The 26,130-nt window shown below is 37.0% G+C and overlaps 1 protein-coding gene across 1 annotated transcript; it reads right to left on the bottom strand.

The window, feature by feature from the left end:
* LOC127247682 (eyes absent homolog) lies at positions 1–22,248 on the bottom strand. The gene is made up of 6 exons (XM_051269647.1): positions 22,031–22,248; positions 21,012–21,389; positions 20,764–20,931; positions 2,478–2,571; positions 1,087–1,269; positions 1–458 (listed from the first exon to the last, which is right to left on the bottom strand). The coding sequence occupies exons 2-6, from the start codon at positions 21,198–21,200 to the stop codon at positions 190–192; spliced, it is 903 nt and encodes a 300-aa protein (XP_051125604.1). The 5' UTR covers positions 21,201–21,389; positions 22,031–22,248; the 3' UTR covers positions 1–189.
* Between the last annotated feature and the right edge of the window lie 3,882 nt (positions 22,249–26,130).

The raw sequence follows: 26,130 nt of genomic DNA, 5'->3' as shown, positions 1-26,130 counted from the left end.
TTCATAAGATAAACTTAAATTTAATTTAAACCCAATGCTAAAATCAACCAAATCTTGTTCGCACAAGAACTCATTACCACAATCCACACAGCTTATCAAATTTGCTGCATCAGCTAATAAATAATATAAGCCAAAGTATTGCAAATTATGTACTGTACCATATCTGAGTTTCCAAATAAAGACCTTATCTTATGACAACAAAGATCTTTCAGGGTCGTCTTCGTCTGCACCATATATAATGTTGAAATAGTGCCTTAAATCCCTGGGTGTGAGCCCCGGAAACCGATGGATACTGTTCGGTTGTATATTAATCTGGACAAATGGCCATCTCATGGATTGTGCAGCTTCACATTCTTCCCAGCCATCCCCAATAACACAGAATCGGACATTCGGCATGGAGAAATGATCCTTGATCCACTCAAAGCATTGGAGCTTCCCAACTTCCAAAGAGCTGTACACTGGAAAACAATGCAAATTGGGCAGAAGGAAAACCACAGAACAAACGTTAACTATTGAATGAAATCATAGCCATGGCCAAGAAGCATTTCAATTGTAATATAGAAGTGCCAGTGTATGGGTAAAATCTTAAATTTTGAAATGTATATGTTGTGTTAGTCGTATAGACTGCTTGTGAAAGTTTGGATCTAAATATGAAAAAAAAAATGATATTCTTCTTATGGTACAGAAAGAACCTCTTGGTGGAGTCCCCCGGATGTGATATGGTTGTCCCATTTGGGATTTTTTTCCAGTTATTTATTCCAACAATTGATCATGTTGGTGATTTATGAGTAATAAGTGATATTAGTAGCCAGAACAAGATAGTCGAAAAGGTACCATGCATAACAACGTGCCATTTCTTTTTAATGATAAGTTGCAGTGCTGCAAACGACTTAAATGAGGACACAAGAAGTGATTTACCCTATATTTTCATCTAATAACTTCAGTTAGAAAACTCAAAATTAGTGAAGGTATGTAGAAAATAAAATGAAAATACTAAAACATGAAGAAATATTAAAACCAAATCATAAGGGCATCACAACAGATTCGAGCTGCATTTGTAAAGCAAAAGCGGAAGAACGAACAAACCATTTTCGCAAGTAATCATATTATCCAGTCGAAAGAAGAGGCATTTGACCAGGCTTGGTATAAGTGGTCCAGATGTAACCAAAATGTTTACATGCTGAAACTGGGCATCTCTAGTATTATCCGAAGTTATTGACAGGTTCATGTCTTGTTTTGGGCTTGTACACTGCTCCAAGCATGACCTGGCTGTTTTGGATATATATATATATATATATATTTTCTTTTAATTGAAATTGCTTACTTAGCTTTGAAGAAGAAAACATAACCAACATTATTCCTTGCAATGAGGAATGACATGCTAAATGAGAATGAAATTCTATGCTGAATTTCCCATCTTGCAATACATAATTAACTTGTTGAATAAATATGAAATTGTTCATTATTTCAACATTACATATAGAGAAAATGCACATAAATGCAATATAACACAATCTTAGGCATGGTATCAAGTAAGAAAAGTGAAAAAATTCTATTTCCCCACTGAAAAAGAGAGGGCTGATTAAAATAGTAAACTTGGACCCAAAATCAAATTATAAATCTACTACTTTTGTAAAGTTTGACGCCACCAAATGCAAAATCTTTTACTATTATATCTTATTTGGGGTGTTTTAAAGACTTTGACTTTTCTTTATTTATACATTATTTCTTATTTTTTCCTTAATAAACCATTTAAATATATTTTATAAAAACATTCCAAACTAAAAATAAAGACAATGGATTTAAAAAAGAAAAACAATCAAAATTATACTACCTAAAAATATTCCAAAAAGTAAACAATCAAAAGTTTACACAGATGTAGCGTAAGAATTAAGAAATCCTAATGATAGATGTGAAAGAAAGAGCTCTTCAACAGACAGCTAATTAGTGTAAATAAATTTACATGAAGCTGATAATACCCCTGATGATAAATTTCTAGACGCATTGATTTAGACAAATAAATAAATAAAAAGTTAGTTTGCAAATGATTCATCAAGTTTGACAACAAGGTCAAACACCTCCAACTGTGATGCTTGTGGGACCCTTTACTACTCTAGCTTGAAACGTGTACTGCTGTTATTAAACCACAAATTTAAGGTGCACCGCCCTAAACCCCAAAAATTCCTGCACAAGCACCACTCCAAACTCCAAATTCCTTTTCTAATTCTAAGTTTCTAACATTGTGCTCTCTAAATAAGAATAATAATAAGGCCACCAAGGGAACACCTTGCTCCAAGTAGCTTATTTAAATATTCCTAATTTGATAGTTCACATATGAGTCCATTTAGGCATTTACCTTCAATTGAAAAGGAATTAGAGCCAAGATAATTTGCTAAATCAGGCAACCACAATGGATATAAATATCTCTGAATGAGAATTAGCAATGCAAAAAACTATGTCGGGATGTAAGAAATTACCTGAAGACAGCCATTTATCTGTGTACGTGTCTGTCAAATCATAAAGGCTATCCCACAATTGTATGAGATCTTGACTGAGAATATTATACAACCCCTACAAAAGATAAATGCATAAGATATGATTACTACAGCCAAAAAAAAAAAATATCTTTTGTCCCGAACATCTGATCGTACTATACTGATTAGCTTATCACAAATTTTCATATATGATGACTATGTTAGATGCAATTTGTACCTTCCAACATGAGACCCTACAGTTGTTTCCGTAAAACCTTTTGTATTTTCTAGTTAGCCAAAGCACAATATGTTAAGAATTTTGCTTCTTTAGATCTTTTTAATTTAGCAATTTCAAATGCTTGAAAAAAGCTTTCCAGCGCTGGGTAGGGCTACTGTGTGAACTAGAGTAATGGCATGAGAACTTCCTGCCCAACAATGACAGTAGGGATCATTCTATGGAAAAAGTTCCGGTCATGAGGTGGGCAGGGAATGAATGAAATAGATTGTTGCACGGATTAGCCAAGAGCCACGATAGAGTAATTTCCATACAATTAATTGTCTTTACAAATGATTTTTCATCTACTATAAATTTTGATGTAAGGAGAAGTATAATAAAAAAGTAATTAGATACAAAGCAGAAGCAAAAATCCTTTCTGAAGAACAGTAGCAAGTGAAGAAGATTTACTTTATCAATCCTCTCTTCCACTCTGTCCTACTATTCTCTCCTCTCCCTCTATTGAATAGTTAAACTTTGAGTGTGTTCGCACATACAAGCAATAGGAAACAATCAAACGGAACCAACTGTTAACCCAAAAGCCACCAAACTCCTTATTTCTCCAAATTAATCATAATGTCTTCAAACCTTAGATGCCTCTTTAAATACTCCTACTAACCCTACTTACTGAAAATAAAGTAGGTTCATCTAATAACCGAAAATCCAAGCCTAATCCAATTATAATGTCTTAATAAAAAAGATAAATAAATAAGTCTAAACCCGTGAATAAGGTCTAAGCCCGTCCCCGTCGTCGATACACCAGTAATGGGCGAGGCTTTTCTTCCTCTTGCATCTCTATTTCTAGCTCATCTTAGTACTACTCTCTAGTGATTCCTTCCCTATTCGAATTCTTGTTGTCCTCAAGGTCAAAGTCTGGAAACTATCACTAGAAATGAGCCACTCAAACAAGTCGCCTTATCGTTTGGTTGTCCCAGCCAATTAATTAAAATTTCATCTTCATCGCGTTGGCCTACTCGCACATTTCCCCAAGGTAAAATAGAGTCAGGGTTTGAAGGTTGAACTTACTGGAAACTCTAAGTTGTTTGGTAATTCTGACTTCACAGGATACTCCCGTACCACACATCGCATCTGAGATACATGGAATATTGGGTGAATCCGGCTAGACGGAAGTAAGGTAAGCTTGTATGTTGTCGGGTCCACCCTACCTTCTACTGCAAGAAAACACCGTAGAAGTGGGCAACTAACTTATGATGAGATCATTGTGCTATGGATGTTTGTCGATGGGGCCGGACCTTAAGAAAAACACGATTGCCTACTACATACTCCACTGCCTTACGTTGCTTATTCGCATACTTGGTCTTCTACTGTTGGGCATGCTCGAGGTTTTTCGTAAGACGGTTGATATCACATCCTGAATGCCAACACATCTGCCACCGCAGCCATCTGACACTCCCCTGGCAGGAATCGTCAAATGGTGGGTGGTTTCTCTCCCATAGACCGCCTCAAATGGGAGACATCCAGGATGCCGTTTGGTATGCGGTGTTGTACCAGAACTAACCATTACCAGGATCTATTATATATATTTTTTTTTGTAATTAATTTATCTATTTTGATCAGTGTAAAATTAATCTATTAAAAGATTAAGTTCTCAATCTTATATAAATATAATGCATTTCAAATATTGGGAAAAAAATTATATATATTTCACAAACATATTTATAAAAATAGTCCAATCTATATTTTAATTTCATAACCAAAGTTTAGAAGCATTAAAACCATCTATTGATATTTTCCAATATGTGATAATTTTCCACATAGAAAAATAAAATTGACTAAACCACAAAACTAACTAACCGCCAGCTTGAACCACAGTTCAACTATTAAACCACCGGACTAAACCCAACTGTTCAAATATGGTTGCACAAATGGATGGAGCTATTCCAGTTCTTTTATAGTGTAGTAAAGACATTCATGCACTCTTCTTCCAACGTAGGAGAACTAATCTTATACAAACAATTAAAAAATAAAACATATATATACATAATGATTACATATGGTCTACTTTCCTTCGTACAAATAATTAAAAAGTAATTAAAATTTTATATATTGATAAATATTAATTGTATGTTTTTAAAATTTTCTGAATAATAAATTAAAATATTAAATTTTTTATCTATTATACATTATTAATTAATCTTAAAAAATATGTATAAAATAACTACCGTTATTATACAAAGTATTTATTTCAATTTTTATTAATATTAACTATTTATAAAAATAGTTTAATTGAACCAAGGGTTTTTTTCTCTGACAAAAATTTTTCAACACATTTTCTCAAAAAAGAAATTCATATACTTCACACTTATTATTTTTATATTATCTACACAATTTCTTATACTTCATATCAATTTTTTTTTCAAATCAAAACACAAAACAAACACACACTAATTTATTTAATACATTAATTATTAATTATTATTATTATTATTATAAAATTCACGTAGGATAAAAAATATATATACGTAAAAAAAACAATTAAATATATTCTATAAATTTAAAACAAATATTTTCAAAAGAAGAAAATATATATAGAAATATTAATAGAGGTATCCAATTCCAAATCAAATATTCTAGGACAAAAAAATATATATAACATAATACAGCACCCACAACAAATATTATAGAAAAATAGCAAACACATTCAAGATTTGCCAATATATATATATATATATATATATGAAAAACTGAAACCAAACAATTAAACTTCAACTTCAATTTGACTTAAAGGGTAGTTAAGATTCAAATCAAAACTGCCTATTTAAAAACCATCAAATAGGCTTGGATTGAAATTATGTGAAGTTCAACTTTCTTTTATAGTAGCGTAAGGAGACCCACATATCTCTACTTCCCATGTGAGATAGAACAAAAGAGATAGAAATAAACAATTAAATATGTTGGCCCATATTTATAAAGTAACCAACCAAATGTCCCAACCAATAAAAAAAAAAGGAGAAAAAAATACAAAATTGCTAATAATTCATCTTTCGCAGTTGATGGGCTTCGCTCTGAGTTGCTATATATATATATATATATATAAGATTCTACCCACAGCAACCACAACACCCATTGTTTTTGTTGTTCACAAGTGAAACAACGTAAATACATCTCCACCATCCGGTTTAATACCTCTGCCTGGCCGTCTGTTTTAGGATAGTATATTGAGCTGAACTTCATATGGGTTTCGGCGCGTGTAAATAGTTCCTTCCAGAAGGCACTGGCAAAATAAAGGGTTACGATTACTGACAATGGATCGTGAAATGCCATACAGTCGTACAATCTCGCGGACGAATGCCTCTGCATAAGTACATGCCAGAAAATACCTTTCCAATGTACATTCATAGCCAAACGTCTATATTTCCGCAATGCGCTTGCATGCCCACCTAAAGGGGTATCATGAACTCATGTAAAAGGTGCAAGATCCAGTGCGAATCTGCAGGTAGCACTAGACACCCTTTAAAGAATAATCGACCACCTCATTCTGTTGTTGTAATACAATGCCTTGGATGTAGTCATCACGGCTCTTTTCTTCCAAGGCATCCGTCAGTCCTGCCCATTCCGCTGTCAGAGTTCCATTTTCATTCCTACAATATAGTGCATCTGCGGCAGCATTTGAAATTCCTGTTTTATATTCAATTTTAAAGTGTAACCCAATAGCTTTGCTACCCAAATCTGCTGTGAAGATGTCAATCCTTTGAGAAAGTAGATGTTTGAGGCTGCAGTGATCAATTCGAACCACAAATTTCTGCCCCACCAAGTAAGGACACCAATGTTGCACTGCTAACATGAGACCTATCAATTCACACTCATATGTGGATCTCGTCAGAGTTCGGTCGATTAGCGGTTTGCTAAAATTAGAAAAGAGGGTCTCAATTTTGCATCAAAACAACACTAATTCCCATGCCAGAAGCATCGCATTCGATCACAAAACGGAGATCAAACTGAGGCATGGCTAGTACGGAAGCTTTCAAGACCCGTTTAAGGTTAGTAAAAGCAATCTCTATTTCCAGTGTGTCCATTCGAACAATGCAGAAGCTGCTTTCTTTAATAATGCAGTCAACGGTTGAGCCAGAATGCCATATCCTCGTAAGAATCATTGGTAAAATATCCAATCAGTCCTAAAAATCCCCGCACCTCACGGATCGAGAGGGGTTGGGATAGTCCACCACTACGCTCACCTTTGTTGGATCTATGGAAACCCCTTCGCTGAAATAATGCGGCCCAAATACTTCACCATTATACTTCCGAATGAACATTTATTCCGATTAGCCTTAAACTTGTGGTCCTACAAAATCTCAAAAACTTGCGTTAAATGCTCTCGATGCTCCTACCATGTCTTGTAGTGAACCAATATGTCGTCAAAGAAAACCAAGACGAATCTCCTCAAGAATAGCCTAAATAGGTCGTTCATTGTCAATTGAAATGTAACAATGTATTAGTCAATCCAAACGGCATCACTAGAAACTCATAGTGCTTGTTGTGGGTCAAGAATGCAGTCTTGTGAATGTCGCAAGCCGCCACCCTAATCTGATGGTACCCTGATCGCAAATAAATTTTCGAGAAAAATGACCTCTCTTGCCAATTCTTCCAACATCTCCTGAATTAATGGTATAGGATATTTATCTGTAATCGTCACCTTATTTAGTTATCTCTAATCAACAAAATACGACTCCAGTCTTTCTTCTTCACTAGTAAAACTGGGCTGCAGAAAGGCTCGAGCTCAATTGGATAATTTCTGCCATTAGCATATAGCCCATCAATTTCTCTATCTAGTCTTTCTAACTATGGCTATATCGGTATGGTCGAATTGATATTGGCTTTGTTCCAGGGGTCAGCTTTATGAGATGGTTGGTTAGCCGTCTCAGTGGAAAACCCTGTGGCTCCTCAAATAACTCCGTAAAGATATCGTCGACTTGTCCCATTTTTTATTCTATGGTTCTTATAGGCCCCTTCTTCAACACAAACACCCAAAATTCAGCCTCGTGGACCCGACTTAACATCTTCAAGCTTATTGGACTACGATAGAGAGCCGGGTCACCTTTTAACAGCACTCGGTTCCCCTTCCTCAAACGACATCCTCAGGGCTTCCTAGTTGGTTCAACCTTCACCCGGCGTGGCCAGCCAGGCTATGCCAATGATAATATCAACCCCTCCAAGTGGAAATACAAAAAAATTGGTGGTTACCTCACACCCGGATAAGGAGACTTTAGTACCCCGGCATACTCTTGCATCTTGCCTCCGCCCATCCCCAATTGAACTTCAAATCTTCTTGTACAATCGGGTTGTAGTCGCAACATGAATACTAAGGAAGATAAAGTTATGGCTCGCACCACTATCGATCAACATTGTCAATGTCTTTCCTTGCATAACCCCGAGCAGGCGCATAGTCTACGAACTTGATAAACCCGCCATGGAGAAAACGTACCCTCTTTTGTTAGTGCGTCTGTATGTTCTTCCGACCAAATCTCTTATGTAGCACTCATACTGTTGAAGGTCCAATACCTCTTCTCCTTCCTTAGCAATCATGACTCGCAGTTGTTTGAAGGGACATTCATGTCCTGAGGAATATGGTTTCTTGCATCGAAAGCACAACCCTCTTGCCCTCAGATCGGCCAAATCTTGGGGGTGATAGGAGAGTAAATCAAGCGCGGCTCGTTGATTGGCCGGTCATCGTCGGCCGTGCTGGTAGGAGCTGATCAGGAGGCTTGGGAATAACTGGTGGATGCGGTGAGGCTCCCCTCTCTACACATGCTCATGTTCAAGGGATTTGGTCGAGGCATAAAGTTAGCGTGCAGTGCTTGACTGTTGAAACTTCGGTATGCACAACCGTCAGCATGTGCCTCGATATTATCTTCAATATCCCTAGCCAATTCGATGGTTGTTTCGAGGTCCCCGGGTCTAAGAAGACGAAGTGAACTTCGGATAGAATCCTTTAAATCCTTCATAAAGTACCCAAGGAAGTGTGCATCAGTCATACCCGGGACTTGGCTAGCCAATTGAACAAATAGCATCAAATAATCGTCCACCGATTCTTCTTATTTAATATTTGCCAATCGTTCGAAAGGCCCCCCTTGAAATGCGTATCAAATCTCGCTACCGGTGCTTGCGAAAATTCTTTTCATGTCGGCGCCGGTTTGCGAAAGCCTAAGTTGACTAGTATAATGCGATGTCTTCCATAACCACCATGTTGCAAGCACCTTCATCTCCGGATTGGTGTTATGAATTTCAAACTGTTGATTGGCGCTGACCAACCATCCTATCGGATCCAAACCATTAAAAGATGGAAGTTGCACATGGCCCGTCTGCAATCGGGAGTCAATCGCCGGCTGTAGTGGCCCAGCTTCCGGGGGCAACAGTGTTGGTTGCAGTGACGTGGCTACGGGGGCGACGTATGCCACCCTCTGCCGTCGCGCTATCCTCCGCATAGTGGCATGTCGTCGATTGTTGCGATCCAGAGGGTTTCAAAATCACTTTCGAGAATTCAGTAAGATTCTCCATGATATCTGCCAATTGGATGTTAGTCGCCTTCATGTTCTCCTTTATTTCGACTTGATCAGCCTCAAGTTTGTCCAGTTGCTCCGTTGTTGATCGTGTTGTTGCCATGACAACAAGATCAAAATCCAAAAGGTCGATCAATTGTTAGAGCGCATAAATAAGCAATAGGAAACAATCAAACGGAACCAACCTTTTGCCCAAAAGTCACCAGGCTCCTTATTTCTCCAAATCAATCATAATATCTTCAAACCCTAGATGTTTCTTTAAATACTCCTACTAACCCTACTTTATTGAAAATAAACTAGGTTCTAACAATCAAAAGTCCAAACCCAATCCAATCAAAAGTCCAAACCCAATCCAATTATTGAAAATAAACCGGCGAATTGTAATACCCCGTAAAATAATTGCCAGAAGTTTGCCGTAGTCGAACAAATTTCATTTTGGGCATAATTTATTTTGGTCTTTTAGTGTAATTAATTAAAGAGTTGAGTTTAAATTAGAAATAAAAAAATTGAGTTTGGCCAAAGTAGAATAAAATATTTAATAAAGGACTAAGTATGTTATGTTAAATAAAAGAATAAAAAAAAAAAAAAAAAGAGAAGGAGCTGCAACAGCAGACCGCCAGTGCCGCCACCAGCCCTGCTCTACCTTGGAGTTCTTTTCTCCAAGATTCTTCCTTTTGGTCTCTTCTCTTGACGTAAGTGGGATTAATCTTAGATAAATTGATATGTTCTAATCCCTAGACCCCTTCTATTGATATATTTTTCAAAATTATTGTCAAATGGGTTTGCCCTAAAAGTATTAAGTTTTGCCAATTTCTTTTAGGAAACTGATTATAATGTCATCTAAGGCTTATGTGAAGATTATTATTGAATTGTAAATTGAAAATCGTAGAATTTATGGGTTGTGTTTGAAACTCTAGTTTTGCCCTAACCTAGTTATGGTTTTTAGAAAAAGATTTACGATTATATTTTTAAATATTATGATTTTGGAGTTAGACCATGCCTATTGTGATTGAAATATTTTTCGAATGTTTATTTGGCGAAATAAAGTAAGATCATAACGAACTTGTTGGGTCTAATATCCTACTTTGCATAGTTAAATGTTGACAATTGGAATATTTTGAGTTTAAAACACTCTTTTTGAAATTTGCCTAAGAGCATGTTGAGTATTTGGTCAAATTGGTAATTGAAACTACCCGTCGAGTCCGATCAACTCGTCGATTGTTTGGATGATAAGGCATAGCCTTCCACCTCTGTGCCTTGCAAACACGTGAGGGTATACCGGTATTTTAGGATAACTAGCTAACCTTGAACTAGATCCCGAATGGGCTAGGTCGAGGGATCGAGATGGCGGGTTCCCTATTAGGGTGATTCTGAGGTGCCCGTCATTCACGATGGAAAGGTCTTTAGACCGTCATCCGTGATGGAGGATTGGATTGCGTACAATCCCCTCTTGGTATGTTATATTGGAGACTAGAGGGTTGTGGGCCATATGGCGCCCCTCGCCAACTAATAATAAATTGATTTACATGTACTTTGGATTTCAAACCCTTATGTACACATTGTGGAGTTTCCTTTGAGGGTTATGACCCTATGTTTGTTATGTGAAATTATGTGATGCCCCCTAGGCGTGCTCGTCAGCCACCAGTGGCGCCTGATTCCGATGAAGAGGTTGAGAGTAAGCAATCCCAAAACCCCGAGCCTCCAATTCATGATCCCATTCGACCGTCAGACCCGACATTGGAGATCTTTCGTCAGTTTATGGGACAGTTCACTCAGCAGCCCCGGAGTGCTATGGATGCGGTGTTACGTCATAGTCCTCCGACTTTCACGGGTCAATCGGACCCGACTGTTTTGGGAGAATGGTTGTATCGTTTGGAGTTTATATTTGAGGTGGTGAGATGCCCGGAAGGAGAGAAAACGATGATAGCTGCATATTATTTAGAAGGACTAGCCAAGAAGTGGTGGAATAATGAGAAAGCTTCCGGGAGCAATTTGGTTGGATTACCGTGGGAGGCATTCAAGACGATGATAAGGGCGCGCTTTTATCCTCCGCACATTCAGAGAGCAAAAGAGGATGAGTTTAGTGCCTTGGTGCAGGGCAATATGACGGTGGAAGAATACTTCACGCGTTTTAATGAATTGGCTGCCTACGCTCCGGATTTGGCAGCGAATGATCGGTGCAAACTGACAAGATTTGTTGGTGGGCTGAATAGAGACCTTCAGCAGTTCTTAGCCGGCTTCAGTGTGTCGACCCTTCAAGAGGCGTACGAGAAAGCAGCTAACATCTATCGAGCAAATCGAATAGCGTATGATGAGCGGAGGGATGGGGCCCGCATGGCAGATAGAGGAAAAGGGAAGGTGAGCGAGGGTTTGAAGAACTATAAGCGAAAGGATCAGTTGGAGAGGTTTTCGGGTACACCCTATGCATCTCGCCCTAAATTCACTCAGGGGAATTCGAGTGACAAACTTGGAGGTCCGACTGTTTGTAGCAGATGTGGAAAATCTCATCCTGGAGTTCGTTGTGACAGCCAGCCCATCACTTGCTATTACTGCCATGAGCCGGGACATGTTAAGAGGTTTTGCCCCAAGTTAGTTGGAGCTCCGAAGGCATTTGAGAGGACTCCGGTTCCACAGCAGCAAGGTCGTACACTGCCATTGGCACCTCAGCGTGCAAGAGGAGGGGGAAAGAGTGGCCAGAAAGATCACATTAATGTCATGACGAGAGGGCAAGTGGTGGAGAACCAATGAGACGTCATGACCAGTACGTTCTTAGTGAATTACTTACCTGTGGTTATTCTCTTTGATTCTGGTGCATCCCTTTCTTTCATATCGAGTAAATGTGCTAAGAGGTTAGAATTAAATTCTCGAGTAGAGGTTTCGGTGGAGATTAGGTTACCTTCAGGAGAGCTAGTGCCTTGCAATTGTCTCTTCGTATGAGTGTCTGTAATGATCGGAGGCATAGAATTCCCTACTAATCTTTTGAAGCTTAAATTGGCGGAGTCCGATATCATTTTGGGTATGGATTGGTTGGCTACCTATCAGGCCCGAATAGATTGTGGTGGGAAGAAGATCTTTCTTCGGAGCCCTTGCGGTGGAAAAGTTGTGTATGAGGAGATTCCTTATCGCCCATCGATTAAGATAGTGTCTGTTCTCTCTGCATGAGTTAACTCGTAAAGGTCACCCATTGTTCCTATGTGAAGTGCACGATGTCTTGGGAGATGGGAGTCAGCTTTTGAACATGCCGGTGGTAAAAGAGTTTGCGGATGTATTTACTGGGTATGCCGCCTCACCGTGAGATAGATTTCACGATTGATATAATTCCAGGAGCCGAACCGGTGTCTAAGGCTCCATACTGTATGGCACCTAAGGAGTTAGCCGAATTGAATGAGCAGCTTCAAGAGTTGTTGGAAAAAGGGTATATCCGGCAGAATAATTCTCCTTAGCGCCCGTTCTATTTGTTAAGAAGAAGGATGGTAGTCTTCGGTTGTGCATCGATTATCGAGGACTAAATCAAGTTACCATTAAGAATAAGTATCATCTCCCAAGGATTGACGACCTCTTTGATCAACTGAAGGGAGCAAGCGTATTCTCGAAGATAGATTTGAGGTCGGGATATCATCAGCTTCGGATTTCAGACAGCGATATTTCGAAGACAGCGTTTCGAACTCGTTATGGGCACTATGAGTTTACGGTGATGTCATTTGGGTTGACGAATGCTCCAGCTGCCTTCATGGACTTGATGAATAGAGTCTTCAGACCATATTTGGATAAGTTCGTTGTGGTCTTCATTGATGATATATTGGTGTATTCTTTGAGCGAGGAGGATCACGCGAATCACCTCAGGTTAGTGCTATAAGTATTGAGGGAGCATCACTTGTATGCTAAACTGTCTAAGTGTGAATTTTGGTTGAACGAAGTAGCATTTTTGGGGCATGTTATTTCGAGGGATGATGTTTCGGTTGACCCATCAAAAGTGAGCGCTATTGAAAATTGGCCCCGACCAAAGACGCAGACAGAGATTAGGAGCTTTTTTGGGGTTGGCCGGGTATTATCGGAGGTTTGTGCAAGACTTTGCACGATTGGCAAGTCCATTGACATCGTTGTTGAAGAAAAATGTCAAAGTAGTGTGGAGCGAATCATGTGAACAAGCTTTTCAAGAGTTAAAACGGAGGTTGACAGTTGCACCGGTATTGGCATTGCCGATAGATGGCCGAGAGTTCGATGTGTATTATGATGCGTCAAGACGAGGATTGGGGTGCGTGTTGATGCAAGATGGAAGGATGATAGCATATGCTTCGAGGCAGCTTAAATCGCATGAAGAGAACTATCCAACTCACGACTTGGAAATGGCGGCTGTCGTGTTTGCTCTCAAGATATGGCGACATTACCTTTACGGAGTTCATTGCAAGATTTACACCGATCATAAGAGTTTGAAATACATATTCACTCAAAGAGAGTTGAATCTGAGACAACGGAGGTGGTTGGAATTAGTAAAGGACTATGACTTGGATATTTTATATCAGGAGGGCAAGGCGAATGTGGTTGCTGATGCTTTGAGTCGGAAGTCAAGTCATGACATATGTTCGATGACATTACCCGTAGAGTTGTGTCATGAGTTCGAGAGTCTACAAATTGAGGTAGTGGGTCCTAAGATGATTGAAGGATATATGGGTGCCTTGTCAGTTGAGCCCGAGATTTTGAGGGAGATTCGGGAGGCTCAGGTTGATGACGATGATTTACTCAACTTAGCGATAAAGGTGCAACAAGGTGAAATAAGCGAATTCCATATTGGTCGGGATGGAAGCCTAAGATTTCGAAACAGATGGTGTGTGCCCAAGGATCGGTTGGATATTAAGGAAAGGATACTTAAAGAAGCTCATAGTTCTCCATATTCAGTGCATCCTGGTTGCGATAAGATGTATAAAGATTTGAAAGGACATCTTTGGTGGCGCAGTATGAAAAGAGACATTGCAGAGTATGTCGCCAAGTGTTTGAATTGCCAAAAGGTCAAGGCGGAGCATAGGAGACCTATGGGTTTGTTGAGACCGTTGGAAGTTCCGGAATGGAAGTGGGACTCGATTGCTATGGATTTTGTGACCGGATTACCGAAGTCGAGATCGAGCGCGGATGCCATTTGGGTAGTTGTTGATCGATTGACTAAGGCAGCAGTTTTTATCCCTATAAGCATGACTTGGAGCATGCAGAAGTTGGCAAGGTTGTATATTCAGCACGTGGTGAAGAGGTATGGAGTTCCGGAGGTGATTGTCTCGGACCGCGACCCCCATTTTCAGTCGCATTTTTGGCAAAAGCTTCAGAAAGAGTTCGGTACTCGGTTAAGGATGAGTACGGCCTTTCATCCGATGACCGATGGACAGACTGAACGCACCATTCAGATTTTGGAAGATATGTTGCAAGCTTGTGCATTGGATTCTCAAGGCCGATGGGAGGATCAGTTGGCTCTAGTGGAATTCTCCTACAATAATAGCCATCAAACGACCATTGGGATGGCACCCTTTGAGGCTTTGTATGGGAGGAAGTGTAGAACGCCGTTGTGTTGGAGTGATCTAAGCGAAAGGGTTGTATTGGGGCCCGAAATGATTGAGGAGATGATGAATCAGATTCGTAACATCAAGGCTAAGATGAAAGCCGCCCAAGATCGCCAGAAGAGTTATGCCGACCTTGCTCGGAGGGACGGGCATTTTAAGGTGGGTGATCATGTATTACTTAAGGTCTCACCGACGAAGGGTGTGAGGAGATTTGGTATTAAGGGAAAGTTGAGCCCGAGGTATGTAGGGCCGTACGAGATCATCGAAAGGATTGGAGAGGTGGCCTACAGGTTGGCCTTGCCGGAGACATTGAAAAGGGTTCACGATGTTTTTCATGTCTCTCAATTGAGGAGATACGTGGCTGACCCATCTCATATACTTCAGCCGGAAGTCTTGGAACTTCAGAAGGATTTGCTGTACTCAGAGCAACCTATTCAGATTGTGGCTTTCAAAGTTAGATCGATGCGGAACCGTGAAATAAGGATGGTGAAGGTAGTGTGGTCGCGGCATGGGGTTGAAGAAGCGACATGGGAAACCGAGCAAGAAATGCGATGAAAGTATCCAGAGTTGTTTGAGGTAGCTCCGGGCGTGCAGATCGATTTCGAGGACGAAATGTCCTAAGGGGGGAAGGATGTAATACCCCGTAAAATAATCGCCGGAAGTTTGCCGGAGTCGAACAAATTTCATTTTGGGCATAATTTATTTTGGTCTTTTAGTGTAATTAATTAAAGAGTTGGGTTTAAATTAGAAATAAAAAAATTGAGTTTGGCCAAAATAGAATAAAATATTTAATAAAGGACTAAGTATGTTATGTTAAATAAAAGAATAAAATAAAAATAAAAAAGAAGGAGCCGCAACAGCAGTCCGCCAGCGCCGCCACCAGCCCTGCTCTACCTTGGAGTTCTTCTTCTCCAAAATTCTTCCTTTTGGTCTCTTCTCTTGAGGTAAGTGGGATTAATCTTAGATAGATTGATATGTTCTAATCCCTAGACCCCTTCTATTGATATATTTTTCAAAATTATTGTCAAATGGGTTTGCCCTAAAAGTATTAAGTTTTGCCAATTTCTTTTAGGAAACTGATTATAATGTCATCTAAGGCTTATGTGAAGATTATTATTAATTGTAAATTGAAAATCGTAGAATTTATGGGTTGTGTTTGAAACTCTAGTTTTGCCCTAACCTAGTTATGGTTTTTGGAAAAAGATTTACGATTATATTTAAATATTATGATTTTGGAGTTAGACCATGCCTATTGTGATTGAAATATTTTTCGAATGTTTATTTGGCGAAATAAAGTGAGATCATAACGAACTTGTTGGGTCTAATATCCTACTTTGCATGGTTAAATGTTGACAATTGGAATATTTTGAGTTTAAAACACTCTTTTTGAAATTTGCCTAAGAGCATGTTGAGTATTTGGTCAAATTGGTAATTGAAACTACCCGTCGAGTCCGATCAACTCGTCGATTGTTTGGATGATAAGGCATAGCCTTCCACCTCTGTGCCTTGCAAACACGTGAAGGTATACCGGTATTTTAGGATAGCTAACCTTGAACTAGATCCCGAATGGGCTAGGTCGAGGGATTGAGATGGCGGGTTCCCTATTAGGGTGATTCCGAGGTGTCCGTCATTCACGATGGAAAGGTCTTTAGACCGTCATCCGTGATGGAGGATTGGATTGCGTACAATCCCCTCTTGGTATGTTATATTGGAGACTAGAGGGTTGTGGGCCGTATGGCGCCCCTCGCCAACTAATAATAAATTGATTTACGTGTACTTTGGATTTCGAACCCTTATGTACACATTGTGGAGTTTCCTTTGAGGGTTATGACTCTATGTTTGTTATGTGAAATTATGTGACGTGTCATACGAAGTAATAAGGTTGGAAAACCAGGTCGAGCCGGCCCTGATTAAGGCCTAGTGGAGTTTTCTTCGTGATATGCTCATCGCTATTATTTGAGAATGAAAAGGAGGTATAAGGGAGGCGCTAAAAGACTCGTGTGTGTGGGTTCCCCTTATGTGATACGTGACATTTTATTCGACTATCTTCTTCAAATGATTTTGTGGCATTATATCGTATTAATTTATCTTCGATTAATTGCGCTTACTCAACCGTTGTGTTGACCCCCTTCTTACGATTTTTTTTTTAGGTGATCATGCTTCCGTTATGCCTAAGTGATGCATTCACGTCATATGATCCATCGGGGGAAATGAGAACTACCTTACTGTCTAAAATGTTTTGAAACTCATTAATTGTGTTTAAAGACCAATGCAATTTGAACTATTTCCAATTTATGTTTTTAAATTGAACTTTATTTACTTAATTGATAAACTAGTGCGCTTTAATTCTAAGTTCCTATTAGTTGTTGGTATTTATTATTTAAGCCTTAGCGCCACAACGTAGGACTCGTTGATTGATGAACGAGCCTTCCGGTGTGGCTTGGCGGTGACGCTCCGGTTTGAGCCGGCCGGGGTGTTACACGAATAGCAGGTCTAAGCCCGTCCCGTCGTTGATACACCAGTAATGGGCAAGAAAGATAATGGGCGAGGCTCCTCTTCCTCTTGCATCTCGATTCCTTACTCATCTTAGTGCTGCTCTCTATCAGAGCGATGCCAATATATAAAAAATATCCAATAAATTTCATAACCGTGAGTACAAATCCCACTTGCTATACTTCCCTCGCTTCATGAAATATATTGTCACATCAATATTATCATTTATGTTGCGATAAGAACTTTATTTGCTTCACTTATTTCTCCTAATTTCAAATCTCTCTCTCTTTTCCTTTCTCTTTCTCTTTCTCTCTCACACACATATTTAGCATATGGTATCAATAGCCATGACAGAACCCAACTGAAATGATCTTTGGGATGCCGTTGGGGAGGATTATGAAATTCCCCCCTTACCAGAAAATCCAGCCATCGCTCAAGTGAAGAATCATATGGCTAAGGAAAACAAGAAAGTTAAATTATTAATTGTGTTCCATTTGCTACCCCAGGTCATTCGATCCACATAACATGTCTTCAATCTAATGTGTCATTATATCATTTACCTCTCCATGTGTTTTTTTTTTTTTTTTTATTTTTATGACGAGCCTCTCCATATGTTTGGTTGTATGTATTGTGTTCATAATAATTCTATTGGTTTGGACAAATTGTATCCACATTCAATCAAATGTGTTTTTCTTAAGTACTCTTGGGTTCAAAAGAGTTATCTGGGTATTCTCTTCTCACGCATCGATAGTATAATAGTGTGAATGCACTTTTTTTAGTCATCACCATACTTTTCACTATCACCTTTCTCCTCACCTTCGTCCTCAATACCAGTGGCCCCTATCCCATTGGCTCTCCTTTCCAATCCTCCACTCGAGATTTATAGCCGAAAGACATGGCATCATCAGGACATACCTTCTTTCCCGTGCCCATTCCTATTGGTGATCCAACTCTAGTTTTGTTGTCTTCTCCACCTGCAACTCCACCATCATATGTTGCCCTATGTCAAGGTATTTGGTTCATTAATAATCATAATCTTATTTATCATTGTTGGTTGACTCATGTAATATATAAATAAATTATGCACATGGGTCAACCACTGACTCAATTCCCGGCGCCCTAAGCGTCGCCGCCCATGGCGCAACATCCACTCGCGCCGGATTCTCAACCGTTAGGGGGGTTGACCCCCCGCCATGGTAGCTTCGCCACCCTGCTCCTCTCATAAGTCAGACTACCACCGTTTGACGGGACGGAGCCTATTGGTTTGGTTACTCACGCTAAGCAACAGTTTGAACTCCACCAAGTGCGAACAGAACTCAAGGTAGCATTAGCGCGCATCGCCATGGAGGGTACAGCGCTGCACTGGTCTCGATGGCAACACTTTCGCCACCCAACCGCCACTTGGGCGGAGTTTTCCAGAGCCCTAGTACTTCGTTTTTATGATCGTTACGTAGGGAGCCCCTACGAGCGCCTTGCCACATTTCGGCAAAAAAAGGGAGCTGATTAGCATATCAACGAGTTCATCCAACTGACGACACAGGTGCCAGGCTTAACAGATGAACATTACCTCAGATACTTCATGGGGGAATTGCAACAGAACATCCGCAATCGTCTGAGGACACTAGACCCCAAAGATTTGAACTCAGCTATCCACATCAGCCGTAGTAGCATTGAGTGGGAATTCAATGCTGGTTCTGCCACGACATATCAACAGCCTAGAAAACCGCCTGGTCAATTTGCGAGTTTGCGCCTTAGCAGTGAAGCGCAGATTGGACCTCCGGTAGGTCCCTCTAGTCTTGGGAATGGCATCGGCAACAGTACACCAGGCACGAACGTCAGCTCCACTGGCGGACGCTCGGTGGCTTCGGACCCGTCCTCCGTACGAGTTCCCTTTTAGAAACTGAGTCGTGAAGAGTATCGCGAGTGTCAGTCTAAGCGACTTTGCTACAACTGTAAAGAATCTTATACACCATTGCATAAGTGTGCGAGCAAGTCCCTTCGAACTTGTGTGGTGGACCCAGACACGAATTGGGTGGCCGAGCTCAAAGAGATGGACGAGGTAGAAGGGTGGACAGAAGATGAGGTCAGATCCACGGAGCTCGAGCACATGGCGGTAGAGGGGACAAGCTCATTCCTCAGGTTTTGATACATTGGCGCAGACTAATGTCCAAGGATTCGACTTGGGTTGATGAAAAGGAATTGCGCTTCCAGTTTCCTGTCTTCCGCCTTAAGGACAAGGCGGTTTTCAAGAGGGATGAAGTTGTTATGGAGTTGGGTAAAGTCAAGGTCTATATTAAAAGAGGGAGAAGCACCACAATCTCTTATTATTTATTTGCCGTTTAATTGTTGATTATGAGTCTTGGGCTTGGCCCATATGTCCGCCTATATATAGGGCACATCTAGGTCATGTTAGGTTAGGCAGTCATTATTTTGGTTTTGGCTACAGAGCGAATTGGTTTTCCTCTGTGGTACTCTATTTCCTTTGATTCGAATAAATTCTCTATTCGATAACCCTAAGTCATAACAGTTGCTTCCTGGATAAGGGGGCTTTAGCCGATGCTAGACGGTATATAAGGTTAGTTAAGAAGGTGATAGCAAAACATATCATCTAAGGTATGTATGGTGAGTTACTTCTTTTAATCTCTATGTGACTGCCATTTGAAAGCATTTATATACATTTTGCAGTATATTAAAGGGTCTCCTCAGACTTACTTATTTAAAACGATCACTTTAAAATTGTTAAATATTCAGATACTGATTGGGCATGGTCTCTAGTCGATGTGCACCTTACCTTGGGCTATTATATGTTTTTTGGAAGTAATTTGATACCTTGGAAAAGTAAGAAGTAAGATGTGGTTGAGCTTTCTAGTGATGAAACTAAGTATTGTGCTATGAATCTAGCTACATGCCAGCTGATCTAGGTAAAAAAATTACTTTATGAACTTAAGTTCTGTGACTGTAAGATGATGTTAGATGAAGTTGTAGTGTGAGAACAAGGAAGCATTGCACGTTGCATCACACCATATATTTCATGAATGAGCGAAACATATTGAAATAGATTATCACATTAGGGAGAAAGTGTTATTAGGGAGTATAGACACTAAATATTGTATTCAAATGATCAGCTTACAAACATATATACAAAAGCTCATAAAGGCCCTAGATCCAAATTCATATGTAAAAGGCTTAGATTGTATAACTTGTATGCTCCAGTTTGGTGGTGTTAAATTAAGCTCGTTATTTATGATTAGTTTAGACCCATGTTAAAATGTTTATATTTATTTGTTGTATATTGTAACATTATGATTTATGGAGATTAAAATAAACGTTTACAATTAGAAACTAAAAACATCACATAGAAGAGTGATGAAATTGTAACATTATGATTTATGGAGAATAAAATAAACATTTACAATTAGAAACTAAAAACATCACATAGAAGAGTGATGAAAATGTACCTTCCGATATTTTTCAGCTATAACCCGGTGGCAGTACGCTAATTTTCGTTTTCGGTGAGCATTGAGTGGGAGATAAAAGTCATCCTGACTGAAGTTGTAATCAGAGAGGTCTAGACCATCATCATGTGCATTAAAGATGCCAAGATATGGTTGGTTCACATTTTCAATCTAAATGATGGCATATGTTAGATAGAACTAACAAGTCCAAAGCATGAAGAAACAAGATAACAGAATGATAAAGCACTTACTTGTTTGTAAAAGAAATGCCGATCACAGACTTCCAGAATATGATTCTCCCACAGTTTTCCAATCTTCACACCATTTTCCAAATTTTTTACACCCTCGAAAGTCCCAGCATATGACCCATTCAGTAAAGACTTCAGCAATATTAGAGTCTCATCCATATCCCAAATATACACATTCCTTTTTGGTTCCATGCTTAATTTTTAGATATAATTCTGGTTACAAAATACCTCCAAGCACACTTGTAAGGAATCACACATTAAGTGCACAAGAAGTTCCTAAAAAACTAATGAAGCAAATGTGCAAAGGTTTCCAGTGCAAATTGTATGCGACATACCAGAGCAACTTGTTTTGTGGATTTAATTTCAGCCACATACCCCACTCTGGAAATGAACAAACCACATTAATAGCAGGTCCGATTACAGCATTGTAGCACACAAATGTACACAAATAGTCACATATATGTGCTTGTGTGTATCTATGTGAATCCGGGCATCTCAAGAGAATTGTCCAATCTGATTGAAAAAGTTTCCAAGTTCCAGATAAGCCGTGAATCATTATTAAATTTACAAACTCAGATTCCAATGACCTTGAATTCTAGAAATCTCACATTAAAGTCAAAGTTTCAAAATATGTCCGTGGATTCGAGTTGGAACACTCCATAGAGCAGCACGTACATAAAGATAAGGAAACATTGATCACATTGAAAAAAAGAAACCTAGAACTGAACTTGGAAGAAAATTGCAGATGATTGATACAATGGCAGTGCAGGTTGCACTTCCAGAAAATTCCTGAAAGTTCGAGCAAGAGACTGAAAATGGCAAATCAAAGCACATATTTCAGGTATGTTTCATGAGAAACCTAGAACGGCACTTGGAAAAAAATCACGAAAGAGGAAATTTACATACAAACTCAGATCAAACCAAATCAAAGAAAACAAATCTGAAGCCAACTAGGTTAATAATTGAATTGAATTATTCAAATTAAGACGCCAACACGTCGAGGAAGTGAATCTGAAGAATACCAGAGCCAGGACGTCCGGCGATCTGGAAGTTCTGGCAATCGCTCGTTCCGTAGCAAGCAAGGCTCTGGATTGGACATATAATAATTAAAACTAGGAAAAGCAGCAAATTTCGACCGCGACGGGGACATCAACGCATGTTGAGTGTAAGAACAAGCGTTTTAAGGGCAAGGCAAGGCAGGGCAGGGCATTGATTGGTTTCTATATCGGACATATTTGCACTTCGCCCTTCATATTTCGTTTTACTTCAAACTAGGGGTGTGTTTCTTTTGGGTGTGTTTGTTTGCGCTTTAATTTGAGTTGGAATTTTGAATAGTAAAAATTTTGAATTTGAATAGTTGTATGATGTGATATAAATAAGTGTTTGATGTGATGTTTTAGATGTAAAATTAATTTTTAGTATAATATAAAAAATGAAAAATAGTTATTTTATTTGATATTTTTTAGTAAGAAAAAGGATAGGATAGTGAATTTAAAATCCAATCCCGAACAAACACACAGTCATTTGGAGAAAAGTTTGAGTCTGAAATTCATTTGGATTTTAATTTGGATTTTTAAGTATTAGATTGAGATTTTAATATATTTTTTAAAATTAAAAAAATAATATATTATATTCAATAATTAAAAATGAATGACCACAATATATATTTATTATGATTATGAAAATAAATATTTTTCAATATTATATTTATAATATTCTCTCCTTCCCATTGAAAGGTTACAATTTTCTATTTTCGTTATTTTTTAATTTAGTAATTGTACTACCTACCTACCATAATAAATACCCTTTCAATTTACAATATATTACACAAATACCATTATTTTTATATTATACCATACTAATAGAGATATTTTTGTCTTTTTTACTACAATCCAATATAATACTAATATTAAAAATTTACATGCAAAAAAGTCAAATATCACCATTCCAATGGGACCAAAGAAGTATAAAAATATATTTTTTCAAAAAAATTGATATTAATTTACTAATATATTTTAGTTTCAAATTATTATTTTTATTAAAATTATAATAATATTAATAAATATTATCATATTATTTATCACTTATAAAACAACAATAACAAAAAGCAACAACAATAATAATATTAATAATGATAATAACAATAATAATAATAATAATAATAATAATAATATTTTTAAAAATTTATATAAGGTTTTATACTACACAAATTTTTTAATACAAATCGTAGGTTGTCTTAAAATAGTTCTGTAAGTAAAACAAATTTGCACATTTAGTCCTCCGGCACCGGAGACGCTTGCATGGCACATACGTACCACGCCGAAGAACACGTGTCCGTTAGATGAGCGTCACCTCATGGACACGTGGACCTGACAGGTAGCATTGACCTGGCGGACACGTGTGCCATACAAGCATTTCCAACGCCGGTGGACTATTTTAAAATAAAAAGAAATAAATAAATTATCCATGTGTCTGGCAAGTCCATACAAGTATCTCCAACGCCGTATAACTAAATATGTGAAATTCTTTTCACTTTTAGGACTATTTTAAGACAGTCTCTATAGCTAGTTACATGACTAAAATGAATCAAATGATAAAAAAATTCAGTTACGAGACAAAAAAAATATAACTTACCCTTTTATTTTTAAAATATAAAACAATATTTTTAAAATTAAAGGTCGTGACTTCGGTGCTCTGCAGTCCACCCTTCGCCGTCGTCCACTGTGTTGGTGGGACCCGTTCTGTCGCGGTTGCCCAAAATATTTTGAACAAACTTTTTTAGGTGTGAAAGGTTTGTTTAAGCAATGGTATAAGAGTTGGTAATCCTCATAAAGTTGATTTTTTATTTAAATATAAAAAAATGGTATAAGAGTTGGTAATCCTCATAAAGTTGATTTTTTATTTAAATATAAAAAAATAAAGTAATTTTACAGACCTATTGAATAGTCAGCAAGAATTGTTGGTGTAGAATGAAATTCTTGTCTCTCTCTCATCATACAGTAAATGTACAGTTGATTTGACCGAATATATGTAGGAAAAACACACCCTAGGATTTTTTTGTTAATTTGACTTTAAGTTGTCGACTAACCAATCCGGACTTGGGCTCGAACCTAACATGCCAATTTCAAACCGGTACAGGAGTAAGACCAAATTAAAAAAAGAAAAAGGAAATGATCCTAGGCCTGTCTAAGTCACTAAGGGTGTGTTTGTTTGAAGGATTTTGGAGGATTTCCACTATTCATCCAATTTTTTCCCCCCAAAAACATCAAATCAAACACCTATTTTTCATTTTTTATATTATACTAAAAATCAATTTTACATTCAAAACATCACATCAAACCCTATTTATATCACATCGTACAACTATTCAAATTCAAAATTTTTACTATTCAAATCCCAATCCAAAATCCAAACCCCCCAAACAAACACACCCTAAGTGAATTTCTTCTAGAACTAATATTTTAGGAATCGGACATCTTAATCCACATTAATTTGAAAATTTAAACTAATTATTTATGATAAAGTTAAAAAAAATTAATTACCATTCAAAAAACAAAACATTTATTCCATTCAAATTAATTAGAATTCAATCTAAAGCATTTATTACAAATTTAAAATAAATTTAATACATACTAATTTGAAATTTTAAACTAAACATGTATTGTACTAATTAGTTTAAATATTTACATTTTTACTCTATTTAAATATATTTTTCTTTTATTTACATAATCATCAAATTAATTATTTGAATATATTAATTTAAATATTAAATAATTATTAAAATAAATTAAATGTTTTAAATTTATTAATTATAAATAATAATTTTTTAAAAAATATTTTAATTTATTTTGGATTAATATATTAAACAAATACAAAAAAATATACAAATATAATAATAATAATTAAGAAAACAACAACAATAATAATAATAATAATAACAATAAAATATAATATATTGTAATCTTCTGAGCTAGCCTTGACCCATACCACCATAGTAGCATGTTACAAACTGAGCTAAATTGTGTGTATATTTTTATAACTCGGTCCAAACTAGTATGTTATAAAAATTGTCTTGTTCATATAACATTTGTTTTTACATGGATTGATTTTTAGAGTGTGATATAGAAAATTACGTTAAAAATATAAAATATATTATTTTAAATTAAATATTTGAATATTTGAATTTTTATAATGAGTATTTGAAATTTTTGTTTTACTGTTTTAACTTTTGTAAAAAGATTTTTTATATTATTTATTATTATTTTGAGGAAACGCTGAGTGAATACTTTCAAACGGTTCCATCTTGATTTGGGTCAGGACCAAATGATTTCACAGGCCATTTCAGGCTTTCAGCTCGTTTGGACACCACTAGATCAAAAACAATTATTTTGTGTTCACTCCATTATATATTTCTAAATGATTAATATTCAATATATATATAACATAAATTTATATTTATAGAATATATAGGGGTGTTTTGCAATGAGCTATTAGCTAATAGGTGATTCGATTATTTGTTAATTGTTAGTTGATTTGACTAGTTGAACGTATTAGCTGTGTTAAAGTTTTTAGTAAAAATAACGGTTTTGTATTAAATATTTATGCGTAAAATGACAATTAAAAATATTTTATATATATATATATATTTTTTAAAAATATAGTTGAATTTTTTTGATGAGTAGACTTTTTTAGAATTTTATCATTAATTATTAAAAATTTAAAAAGTATTATTAAAATATTTATTTTTATTTTTTTTAAATATTTTGTTAAAAGTTAATGTAATTTTATTGAAATATATATATATTTCATTGAAAGTAGTATAAATATAAAAAAAACAAAAATTATTAGAATATATATTTTTATTAGATTATTTTTTAATTAATATATATTTTCATTAAACTTGTGATTTTAAATAAATATATTCATTTTTAATAAAAATTTTATGTGATAAAAAATATATAAATGAATTAATAATATTAATATTTTTATTTTAACAGATTTGAAAAAATTTATAAATAAAATATTTGACATCTAAAAAGATAATTATTTTAAATTCATAAAAATAAATTTATAAATTATTAAAGAAAAATACATTCAAATATTTAATAAATAGTGTACTAAA

The sequence above is a fragment of the Andrographis paniculata genome, unplaced genomic scaffold (assembly GCF_009805555.1).
Source record: "Andrographis paniculata isolate CXL003 unplaced genomic scaffold, ASM980555v1 Contig32END, whole genome shotgun sequence".
Classification (NCBI taxonomy): domain Eukaryota; kingdom Viridiplantae; phylum Streptophyta; class Magnoliopsida; order Lamiales; family Acanthaceae; genus Andrographis; species Andrographis paniculata.
The sequence above is the reverse complement of the archived record's forward strand: the minus strand, read 5'-3'. Positions and strand labels throughout refer to the sequence as shown.